The sequence below is a fragment of the Pseudopipra pipra genome, chromosome 8, assembly GCF_036250125.1.
Source record: "Pseudopipra pipra isolate bDixPip1 chromosome 8, bDixPip1.hap1, whole genome shotgun sequence".
Lineage (NCBI taxonomy): Eukaryota > Metazoa > Chordata > Aves > Passeriformes > Pipridae > Pseudopipra > Pseudopipra pipra.
In genome coordinates, this window is record NC_087556.1 from 31623429 (window position 1) to 31635928 (window position 12500).

The 12500-nt window shown below is 39.9% G+C and overlaps 1 protein-coding gene and 1 long non-coding RNA gene across 16 annotated transcripts in view; one reads left to right on the top strand and one right to left on the bottom strand.

Annotated features, from left to right (window-relative positions):
- Positions 1-10457, top strand: part of EBF3 (EBF transcription factor 3) — a 128295-nt gene extending 117838 nt beyond the window's left edge. For 5 of the 15 annotated variants that reach the window (XM_064663504.1, XM_064663506.1, XM_064663507.1 and 2 more), the window contains 5 exons: positions 253-318; positions 972-1149; positions 2349-2537; positions 3002-3199; positions 10037-10457. In XM_064663504.1, coding sequence (XP_064519574.1) covers positions 253-318; positions 972-1149; positions 2349-2537; positions 3002-3199; positions 10037-10068 — 663 coding nt within the window. In that variant the 3' untranslated portion in view covers positions 10069-10457. The remainder of the gene's footprint in view (positions 1-252; positions 319-971; positions 1150-2348; positions 2538-3001; positions 3200-10036) is intronic. The other 10 variants (XM_064663514.1, XM_064663515.1, XM_064663517.1 and 7 more) reach the window with 3 other exon arrangements.
- The window catches only part of LOC135418292 (uncharacterized), a 31294-nt gene continuing 22013 nt past the window's right edge, over positions 3220-12500 (bottom strand). The window contains exon 2 of the long non-coding RNA XR_010432385.1: positions 3220-10193. This is a non-coding gene — a long non-coding RNA (uncharacterized LOC135418292). The remainder of the gene's footprint in view (positions 10194-12500) is intronic.

Genomic DNA, 12500 nt, shown 5'->3' on the forward strand with positions numbered 1-12500 from the left:
CAGTATTATTTTTAGGCTCGCCTCTAACTTTGACTTCAAACCACAAGCCCACAAGCCCTGTTTTCCTCCAAAACAAAATACCTTCCTACCTTTGTAATACATCCACTAAATATAGTGGGAGTACATGGAGAGTGTGTGACGTATTTTATCCACTTTATCGGCTCCTCGTAATTATAGGTGCTACAACTGCCAACATCACTGCACTTCTCTTGTCTTAGTGAAACATAACGCAGGTTGTTTGTTTTCCTCTAGGAAGTATTACTTAAGAGAGCAGCAGACCTTGTTGAAGCCCTATATGGGATGCCCCATAACAACCAGGTAGGTCACCAACGCGGTCTTTGTTCCCATGCTGACATGTGTAGATCAATACCTGCTCTTTGCAGAGCTGGCAGAGCATCAGCATGTTCCCTTTGTACACAGCCGGGCTTTGCCAGCCACCTTGAGGGCAGTCTGATGTGATGCAATGCTCCGAGGGAAACGCTTCATCTTCCCCTTCTCCTCTCGCCGCTCGTTTGCCCATCAGAAATGACAATTAAGTGTAAGGTGCCAAAAGCATAAGCAAGCATTAAGGCAAGAGAATAACCTTGAACTCGGGCCAAAATATACAGTGACTAATGGGAAGTCCTAAAGAAATCTGCTAAACTGAGCGGATCAGACCTACTGTATTTTGCAAACTGCTGAAAATACATCTCCCGCCCTGAGTGAATAAAATGTGTGTTGGGATTTTGACTTGACTTCCAGTGCTAAACTCTGATTTTTTGTTAATTTCTTTATTTCTTTATACTTACTGTGCTGAGGTGGAATTGCATGTAGGGAGAAAAACAGGAGGTGTTGTTGAAACACGCAGCAAACTCTCCGCCCTCACTATAATTCCACCTGAATCTCTTTGATAAACTTTAGCATTATTGCAACTTGGGCTATTTGCGCAAATCAGCGTCTGAGTTGTCAGAGCCTCTTTTCTGTCTTTCCAGGAGATAATCCTGAAACGAGCAGCTGACATTGCCGAGGCGTTGTACAGCGTGCCCCGCAACCACAACCAGATCCCCACTCTAGCCAACACTCCCGCTCACACCGGCATGATGGGGGTGAACTCCTTCAGCAGCCAGCTCGCCGTCAACGTCTCCGAAACATCACAAGCCAACGACCAAGGTAGGTGGGATTTCAAGAGTTAATCCTCCACCTTGGTGACTGCTTTTGGCCAGTGCCATCAATCCGAGCTGATGTCACCGCTGTGTCCTATCTCTTTCTCTCTCCCTGCCCGTGTGTCTGAAACGCCGTCTTTAACTTTCTTGAAATATTTAATTCTTCCTGTTCTTTCATTTACTGTTATCATAAAGCATCTCTAGAGGGGGAAAAAAATACAATTGGCAAAGTGTAGAAAGCTCTTTGTTATTCGCAGTAAATATACAACGTGTATGTTTTTTTTTTTTAATATAAAATAATTATGTCTAGGTACCTCCACCTGGTTTTGGAATATTTACACAGATAAATCTAATTTGATGTCTGTGATTTTAAAATACTTTGTTTGTAGGCATGTGTGACATATATGTTACTAATAAAAGTAATAGTTGATTTAATTTACCTGTTGTAATTGAAAATGCATGTAGCATATTGCATTTAAAATTAATTTTGATACTAATGAAAGGAGGGAAACAGGATTATTAGATATGTTCAAACGCATATTTTTTTTTTTGCTTGCAACATAATTATTAAATTGATTGCTCAGATAGGAACAAATTGTTGTTTAAAATCCTGATTCTGCTATGTTTCCTCTTCTAAAAAGATTGTCTTTTAATGCATTTCCAAGCTAATAAGCCTTATAAAATTCTGTACTTGCTCTTGAATTAGTTTTCACTGATGGCTACACCTTATGAAAGCTTGTTGTTAGCATAAAAATATCAATCACAAAATGAAGACCCCAAAACAGCCTTTTAAAGTAAATCACTGCAACAAAAAAGTTTTTCTTGTCAGCTCTGGCATTTGAAGGTCTGGAGAGGCTGAAAGTTCACGCAGTGTGTTGGTACAAAGCGGGACTTGAGCCTGTTGATAATTGCTCCTAAAGACAAACGTGAAGGCACCTGACACAGCTGGATCGAAGAGAGCTTTTGTTGGCTGTCTGTGCTAAGAGGAGAGACAACATAGAGTGCTCGCGGATGATTTAAGTAGGGTTGGCGTGATAAGGTTATCTCAAGCTGCAAGAGTTGATAGGGCAGTGAGAGACAACTCAGAGCAAAGCTGTGCAATCAATTAAAACTGTGTAATATATGCTGCATGAGGAAACCCCCCAGCCCTAAGTCTATCTTATAAAATAACATTATTTTTTTGGGGTGGGGGGGTTTCTAACACAGTAGGTTACAGTCGCAACACAAGCAGTGTTTCCCCGCGAGGATATGTTCCCAGCAGTACTCCTCAGCAGTCCAATTACAACACAGTCAGCAATAGCATGAATGGATATGGCAATGCCGGCATGCCCAATCTAGGTGTACCAGGTTCCCCTGGATTTCTTAATGGCTCCTCAGCTAACTCTCCTTACGGCAGTAAGTGTCTATTTTTGGTAACACATCATCATATAGATTCATATTTACTACCAAATCAACTCCTTGCATTGTTTTGATTTTCCTCTATTGTCAGCTACTGGATAAAAGGAGGGGTGACTCTGGAGGCTGGACGTAAAAATGAAAATAATTAATTGATCTGTTTTGTGCCAGAATACAATCTCAGATAGAGAAAAAAATAAACCAAACCAAAACAAACAAAAAAATGAAACAAAATAAAAATTGGACTGCGCAATTCGTAACAAAAGTCCAACACAAAAGAGTTTGCCTGTTATCCAGAGAGTGGCCAAGCCAAGGCATTTCATTTTTATTTTTTTATATATATTTTTTTTATATATATATATATTTCTATATATATTTTAAGAGGCAAGGCCCTATCACTCTCTTTTTCCGTGTTTGCCGTGAAAACCTCAATCTGAGTCCTGATTATTTTTGCTTTATTGCAGTAGTGCCGTCAAGCCCTACCATGGCAGCCTCTTCGGTCACCCTCCCTTCAAACTGTAGCAGTACACACGGCATTTTCTCATTCTCACCTGCCAATGTCATCTCTGCAGTGAAACAAAAGAGCGCCTTCGCTCCTGTTGTCAGGCCCCAAGCCTCTCCTCCACCATCTTGCACCAGTGCAAATGGAAATGGACTTCAAGGTGAGCTGGATCTCTCTCAATTTTCTGTGTATTGCCTTTTTTTTTTTTTTTTTTTGATGCATACACTCAAGCCCTGATGGTTTCTTTGGGAGAAAGGTACCTGGCTAATTTTTTTTTGGGTTCCTGGTGCTCTCGTAGCGATGCAGAAGCAGGGGGAGAAATAGGGTAGCACGAATGGTCTGCTGAGATCTTTAGTTCATTTTTAATACTTGCATTAGAGAAAGCACTAGCTGTTTTTCTGGTATTTTCCCTTAGGAGTTCGTGACTTAAATTTTAAAGGAATACTGTATCCCTGAATGCCTCTTGGAGGGTTCATGTAATCCGTGTGTTTATATGTTTTTTGAACACATTTCTGTGGATGTTTAAATCCAGCAGCGTTCCGGCAGGACATGGTGTGATTTCCTTGTTTTACATAGGGTGCAATAGTGATTTCAAATATGTCAAGTTAATATAAATCAGGTTAAGCTCTCAGTCAGTGAACTAACCTTCCTCTGGACTAGGTAGCTCTGTATGCAGGGGGTTTGCATGCTCTGGTGGTCCCAGCTCGCTCTCATACTGTGGTGCTAGAGTGGTTACATCCCTAAGTGAACTGAATATTTAATTTAAGGCAGGCAATTTTAATAATTTGCTTTTTTGATATTTTTTTTTTCCTTTTTAATCCATGTGATTTTGTGTGGGTAGTGCAAGGAACAACTTATAAACCACTTGCAGAACTCTCATGGTTATCTGCTGGGAGTGGGGCAGGAGGAATTACAATACAGTGTATGTTTGGTAGAAGAACAAAAATATGAACAAAGTCTTCCCAAAAAGGAAGACTTAGGTCCTATTGTATCACTTTTAAGTCATATTGTAACATTCAGAAGATAAGACTATAGATGGATTAGAATAATTTGAATGTTTGCCTCTGGTTGAGTCTCATTGTGCAGTAAATTGGAGCACTTCAGATCCCATTGAAATCAGGAAGGCTTGAGGACACTCATACCCCGGAGGTCATCACTCCTCTTGACTTCCTCAGTTAAGAATTAGCAGTACAGTGTTATTTATTCTTTGTATTACCATGACACCCGTGATACAATGAGCACTCACAGGCAAACAGATGACAGATATTTTAATTTGCCAAACAAATTCTGAACACCTGCATTTTGTGGGATTTGAAGGCACTTCGGAGAGACATAATCCCAATCCCACAGAACTGTCTGTCCACCACCAAGATCTCAAAACTAATGTTTCTGTAGCTTGTTATTCACTTCTTGGCCCAAAAAAGCATATGAGAGCTTGTTATGCACTCAGGTCAAGGAAGAGCTGAGGATTCAGCTACGCAAAATTATTGTGGGATGAATGTTAAAGAAAAGGATAATTAGATTAACAGTTTCTTTCATATTTCTTTACTGGAAGCTTCACTATGTTACTACTGTAAGGAGAAAACTATATTGATATTCTTAGAAAGAATAATCCATTAATAAAATAATCCAGTGTCCTACTTTCCTCTTTTTATAAAAAGACACTACTATGAAAAGTAAATACTGAAATAATATAATGAAAAATAAAATCTTAAAAATAAAATAATAAATTAAAATCATAGAAATAAAAAAAATAAAATTAATAAAATAAACAATTAAAATATTATAAATGTGGTAACATGACAGATCTGAGGCAACTGCTCTGTAGCAGATATTTATATATGTATTCATATTAACATGTTGATTGTGATTTACTCTGAAAAATACAACTATTTAAACATCTAAACTAAAATGATCTGAATTTCTGTAATTTCAGTATGTAAATACAGGGTTTCTCATCAGATAGGCAAGGGTTTAGGTGCTTAAAAGCACTAGATTCCTGCAAAGTGTAGTTTTAAGGAGAACAGGGTGGGCTGAATGCCTGCACCAAGCACCTAATGTCCCTTGGGCACCTCCCCAAGCCTTTAAAAATTGTACATCTCCAGCCTCAAGCGCAAAATGCTTCATACATAAAGCTCAGAAAATGGCTTTGAAACAGCCAATACTGATTTTGTTAACTAGGTCATCAATTTAACTCTTAGGCTGAGCCCAGCCTTTCTCTGGACTAAGCTTTTTCCATGGCCAGACAGCCCAGTGAAGACTTAACAATGCCACTAATCCCTGATTTTAGGATGCTGCAATCCAAACAGCAGACCTGGTGTCATCCTTTTGGATTTTGGTTCAGCAGCCAAACTGAAAATAAATAGAAGTGTTGAAAACAAGCAAGAAAACAAACAATTGCCATTTTTTCCTCGACTGGCTGAATGGAATAATTTTGTGTTGAGCAGAATGACACAGAGAAATAGGGAGAATGTTCTTCTGGTCTGGTAATTAGAGCAGTGAGTTGTGGTAACTAGAGCAGGGTTGTGACAAAAAGTTGAATTGTTTATGCAAAGTAGCACCACAAAGTGATGCTCAGTGAATTGTGAGGAATTCAGGAACTTACAGAGCATCATAGAATCCTGGGATAGGTAGGGTTGGAAGGGACCTTAAAGACCATCTAGTTCCAACTTAGGGCAGAGATGCTTTCCACTATCCCAGGTTGCTCCAAGCCCTGTCCAACCTGTCCTTGGACACTTCCAGGGATGGGGCAGCCACAGCTTCTCTGGGCAGCCTGTGCCAGGGCCTCACCACCACCTCACCTCACTCAGGTTCTTTCAAAGCAGAGGCAACATCACTTCTCCCAACCAAAACTATTGAGTTAATTCAGACTGAACTCACAAAAGGTTTCAGGTCGACAACACTTCCCCCAGCTGTCCTCACAGATTTCAACCACTGCCTTGAACTGAACTGCTGCCAGAACTGAGTGGCAAGACAGGGATGAATTTGTCATCTCCTTCCTTCATGAGATATAAAGAAAAGCCACCAACACTCCTGTGTTGGCACTTATTTATACTGCATTTGACCCATACAGTTGTTTTGGGAATTTCTATTTTTTCTTCCTATTTTCTTAGTCATTTATGGACATTGAGCTCTTTTTAAAGTTTCTTTCTGGACACTGTGCAAACAGCTTGAGAGTTATCTGATCAGCACATTTTCTATATTAAGTTAAAATTTGGAATTTAAGAGCTGCAGTCCAATGCAGCAGAAGTTTTTTTTGTGATCTTGAAGTACAGTCTCATTACAGAGCAGGATGTAAAGGAGCTGAGTGGCAGCTGAAGAGTCTGCACTGTTAGAAATGGTCACACACATTTAGTCAACCCAAAAGGGAAGGAAGAGCTTGTGGTCACTGTTGTTGTATTGGAGGTAAATCCTTCAGTTTATGGATAAGGCAGGACATGGATAAGAATGGATAAGAATGTAGACACAGGTGGTCCTTTTGCAGGGATTTGGGGGTTAATTGCACTGATCTTTGCTGGGTAAACCCTCCCAGGATGTGTCTATGTGTGGGAAAAATGCTGTTCTTGGTACGCCTAAGATGGTAAGAACACAGGAGCAGAGCTATGAAGCTCCACCTGGATCTGAGGGAGATATTTTTGTCTCCTAACAAAGTATAAAGCAGAGGTTGAGCTGCTCTACCTCCTGGCTTATGCTAACATCACCCGAAGCATCAGGACCACCTGAGCCCTCCGCACTAGAAGCAAGATCTTGCTGCCAGGAAGCACGACCCCAAAACCCACTGCACTGTAGGACCTACTGCCCAAGAGGGAACATGGCCTTTAGCCAACAGATTTTTTTCTAAAGAGATCCAAGACACCTGCTAGTGGAAGGTGTCCCTGCTCATGCCAGGGGGTTGGAATGAGATGGTCTTTAAGGTCCCTTCCAACCCAAACCAGTCTGTGATTTTACAAAGACAGAGGTTATGAATAAAAACAAATAAAAAAGAAGACAATCTGGGGAGATCTCAGAGGGGTCAGGGTGCAGGCCATGACAGCCAGGGCTGATGTGTTGTCTTCCCCCTTGCTGCACCCATGTCAGCTGCACATCCATCCCCAGCCAGCCGGTACCTGATCAGGGTCAACACTCGGAAGCTGCAAATCACAGAGGAGAAACCTCTCTCTCTGTTGTCCCGTGGCCATGACTCACTCCTGTGACTAAGTCTACAAAAAAGGACCTTTGGGCCATATCCAAAAAGCCACAATCTTGTTGACTCCATATGGCCTCCATTGCATAATCTATGATCACAAAGTTAAGTACTCACATACTTTTTTAAGAGCAGGATCCTACTGTATGTGTTCCTTTGGGCAGAGAGCCTTTTCCTGTTTAAAACAATGGACATTTAAGATATAAAATATTTTTTTTTTAGTGAGAAATTGCTGGCTCCCTGCGAAGTTGGAAGTACAATATATGTTCAAAATTTGGTTTTCAATTGTAATTTACTTTCTATAGATTGTGAAAGATATTGCTCTCTGGTTATAGGACTGTAATGCAGAGCACAGGGGTCTCTATATTCTTTTAAAATTGCATCCTGCTTAATTTTCTGGTCTTTCCCTGGATGAAAGTATTAAAATTATTATTAAAAAACTAGCCAGCTCATTTTTCTTTAAGAAGGCATTTGGTATCAATTTGCACAGCAGGAAGCGCAGCGCAGAAATTCACAATTGTCAAATGCTGCCACTAAAAGAACAGTGAAATAAATGTCTGGAGCACCAACCTTACACCCCCCTCCCATTGTGCCACAGGGAGAATTCAACAAAAATAGTTAAATTAAAAAATTTAGACTTCCTCCCCACGCCCCCCCCCAAAAAAAAAAAAAAAGCATGCAGCAGATAATCTAATTTTTCACACAGTAGAATCATAGAATCCTAGAGTGGTTTGGGTTAGAAGAGACCTTAAAGACCATCCAGTCCCACCCCCTGCCATGAGCAGGGACACCTTCCACTATTCCAGGTTGCTCCAAGCCCTGTCCAACCTGGCCTTGGACATTTCCAGGGATGGAGAAGCTGATGGTGCTATTGCAGCATGGACTTGGAGCACATGGTTGAGTGGTGAACATGGTGGTGGTGCTGGTTGATGGGTGGATTGAATGATCTTGAAGGTCTTTTCTAGCCTTAATCATTCTGTGAGTCTATGATAACATCTCAAGATGATCTCCAGCATCCTCCAGTTCAAGTGCACACCAGGTAACCAGACTGATGTGGTGACAGGTTTCCTGCTGACTGAATCCCATTGGAGAAGCCAACCTGAGAAAAGGGGTTTGGCAGGTCCAAACACAGGGCAAGGTCATCTGCTGGCCCGGGCTGATGCAGTGTGGAACAGAGATTTAGTGAAGGGTTGTTTTAAGGGTTCTTTAAAAGGTGGTCAGGCACTGGAAGGGGCTGCCCAGGGAGGTGGTGGAGTCCTCATCCCTGGAGGTGTCCAAGGAAGGACTGGATGTGGCACTCAGTGCTCTGGGCTGGGTGACAAGGTGGGCATCAGGCACAGGGTGGACTCGATGGGCTGGGAGGGCTTTTCCAACGTCAGTGATTCTTGGATTCTGTGAAAACATTATAAAGAAACTAAATGTTTAGGATCAGAAGGGTCTCTGCCAATATATACATTATTCTCCAGTTAAATTTTGTAAGTTCAGTTGCTGTTTAGCTTTAAAACATTCAGTATTATAAAAAATGCAAAATTATAACTTCAATTTCAACATATTTGTTACATGTAATTGGGGAAAAATTGGTAGAGTTGGAAAACTTCAACCTGTTTCAAGGGCATCACTTGAGCTGTGCTTTAGAGAACGTCCCATCCAAATCCTTCCCAAAAATGGTGCCAGAAGGACCAGGACTGCTCAGGGCTCTGGGTGGATCTGTTGGAGCAGCGCTGATGGTGCAGACCGTGCTGCTGCAGGAAGTTGTGTCACCTATGAAATGTGTATGGACCCAGCTCTTCCAAACCGTAAAGCTGTAACAGCGAATCAGAAATAAATTAATATTGTTGAAATTAATGAACTGAGAAATTGAAGTTCACATCACTACACGAACAAATTTATTAATATCTGTTGTACATAAATTAATGAGAAATATCACTACGGCAAAAATTAAACAACACTAAAATTAAAGACTGTCTAAATTATGTTTCTACCAAAGAGTTAACTAGGAAAAAAAACAGTGGTTGTTGGCATATCAGTCTTTATCTGGTAAAAAACTCTGGATATGGCTGGTCTGGGCTACTGATAGAATCACAGAATCACAGAATATGCTGAATTGGAAAGAATTCACAAGGATCATCGAGTCCAACTCCTGGCTCTGCACAGGACCATCCCCAAGAGTCAGACCCTGTGCCTGAGGGTATCATCCAAACGCTCCTTGAGCTCTGTCAGCCTTGATGCTGTGACCACTGATCTGAGGAGCCTGTTCAGTGCCCAACCACCCTCTGGGGGAAGAACTTTCTCCTGACATCCAACCTAAACCTGCCCTGACACAACTTCAGGCCATTCCCTCGGGTCCTGTCACTGTGTTTTTATGGCATTTGAGCTCCAGAGTTGGGAGGAGGTGTAGGGTCCTTGGCTTTGGTCTTGGAGAGTTCTTGGCTGCTCAGTCCTGCTTTTATCATAAAGTAGAATCGTGGAAAAGGAGGTTTTCTGCCCAGGTGCAGGTCTGGGCATGAAGTGATGGTTAGAGGGGATGTCCCCAAGGAATGGTGTTATGGTCAGGAGTGTTGTCGGGAGCCTGGAGAGTTGAGCACAGGAATCAGGGTGCCCTTCCCTCAAAATCCTGCTCAGAGCCTCCTTTCCCAAGGAGAATCCCTTTGTTTTGCTATGAGAGGTGCGTGTCCACGGTCCCTTGGTCCAAGGGTGATGTGGAGGAACCTGGCTCTGCATCCTCTGTTTGAGCATCGTGATGGCTTTGAACCAGCTGTGCCTTCCCCCAGTTGTGACAATAACAGCTCCTTTTTCTTCTCTTTTCTCTTTTAGCCATGTCCGGGCTTGTAGTCCCGCCAATGTAAAGTCACTTTTGTTTACCTACCGTAGCACCAAGCTGCAGAGGATGGGCTTAGGGGACAAGTTTAGTATATTAAGACATGCTGATGGAAGCAGTATCTTCACGCAGAATCAGCAACAAATCGAAATGCTACAGGAAAAAAAAAAAACAAACAAAAAAAAAAAAGAAAAAAAAAGACTTTGTTTAAAGATTTTATTTAAACTATTAAGAATCTACATGCAAACAACCTACTTCTTCATGAACAATTCCATTTTATTGACTGAATTTTTCTCATATTTTCACATTTCTCAGTCCTGGAGAATAAGGAAAAAGCGACGCCTATTTTGTATAAAGTTTCTGATTACGTCTTGGCTATGTCTAGTACTTGCTATGTGTTGGGAGAAACTTTGTGGATGCACCATTTTGATTATCATGAAACACTGATGAAAAATGCCTCCGAACATTTTTCTGTACTCATAACTAGATTCACAATGGTTGTGTATCTCTATAATGTGAAATATTTTTTTGTGGTGGAAAAAAAAGGGGGCCAAGGAGGTTATGAGCCATCAAACTGGAAAAAAAAAGAATAAAAAAAAATAAGGATGAATATATGATTAGAAAAAAAAACCACACAAAAAACCGGGGCGCGGGGGCGGGCACGGGGGGGTTTATCGTTGCTTAACTTCATCTTAATGAAATGGAACTTTGTAACTTATTGTAGTTAGAAATTGTAACTTTGATATTGAATTCTCTTGCCTTCAACAAGCACACTGACAGAGAAAAAAAAAAAAGAAATTGCTACTGTCTGTTGGTTTAAAAAATGAAAAAAATATACTTCCACTGCTAGAGCTTCCTGTTAAGCAAGTGTGATCTGCAACATTTTTTCAACTTTTGCTAGCACTGTATACTATTGCATTTTAGGCTACTGTGAAGTCTATGTTTCTTGTACCAGAAAATTGTCCTTTTGACTTCTAGATCCTTCTTCCCTAATGTGTTTTGTATGTGGTTATAAAATTGTAGACTTTTGTGATTTTGCCAAAGTTGTAGCTAAATATTTATACACTTGTCTTGAATTTTTTTCAGATCCACTTAAATATTTAGAAAACAAAAAGCAGATTTTATTCCTTATGGAGGCTATAAGGAATAAAATAGTCTTACCCTTTGCAACACTTTCTTTCACATAAACACTTGCAGTCACTAAGGGAATTTATTTTGTAACATATCAACTATAAATATTGTATTTATCTTTGAAATTTTGTATATTGCTTTTCATAATTTTTTTTTTTTTATGTTCCTGTATGTATTGGTTTTTGTCCTGGCCTGGTATCGTGATGCTGAAAAAAGCATTAAGCCAAGAACCATTGCCTTCATGTTTTTCTTTTAAATAAATGAGTGTCCGTGCATTTCATTTGTACTTCATAAAGTTGCTATTGTTTAGCCTTTCCATCCTTTATTTCTTTATTATTTTTTTGAGGAAAAGTCAAATTCATTGTTTATTTTTATATTATTTTTAAGTTATCAGAACAAATAATTTTGAAAAAAAAGTCGTTCGTTGTATAGTCAAATCAAAATTGTGCCACATGGCTGTAATGAATACTAGTAGAATATGTGCATGTGATACAGCCACAGAAAAGATGAATCTATTTTGTGGTTGCATTTTTTATTTCCTATTTCTGTTTGTTTGTTTGTTTTTATTTTATTTTATTTTTTTTTTTAAAGATTGTAAAAAGTCATTTTTAGCTGCCACCCATGACTTTGCCACATAGCTGAACTGTGTTTACTGGAAAAATTCAGAGGCCTAAAGTTTAAAAATAAATTCACTTCTGATGTTTTAATTAAAACGTTTGCCACATGAACTTCTCTGATGCCTTAAAAGTGAACTTCTTTGAAGAACTTTTGTGCTGTTTTATCACAGGCTTACACCACAATTGTTAATCACGACTTCATTTGGATGATTTCTGGTGTAAAAAATAAGAGGAAAAAAAAGCACAATCCCGGTGTACAATTCTCCCACTCCTTTCTGTGTCGATTTTCTGCTGCACTCTGCATTCTCCCAAACCCTGCACTGCTCCAACACGGGAAATCAGGATCACACCGAATTTTTAATGTCTGGGAGTTGTTTATTTAGGTTTCTTGGGGTGTTTTTTTTTAGGGAACCTTTTGTAAATGACCCATAGCTGACTGTATTTTTTAAACTGGAATGACCTCCGTTATATTCCGTGGCTCTTAGTGCCAAACCCAGCAAGAAAAACGTGGAGTTGTTTTTATTTTTCCTTTGCACTAACTGGTTTGCCAGCACAGCACTGCAAAACACATTGCAAACTGCAGCAGAATTCACGTTTTAACCAAAAAGGAGGGATCACTTTTTAAAATTATTTTTATTATTATTTTTAATTTTTTTTTTCTTTCTGGGCAAAAAAAATGCACATTTTAGTAAAGCTTTTATTAAAGGGTTTA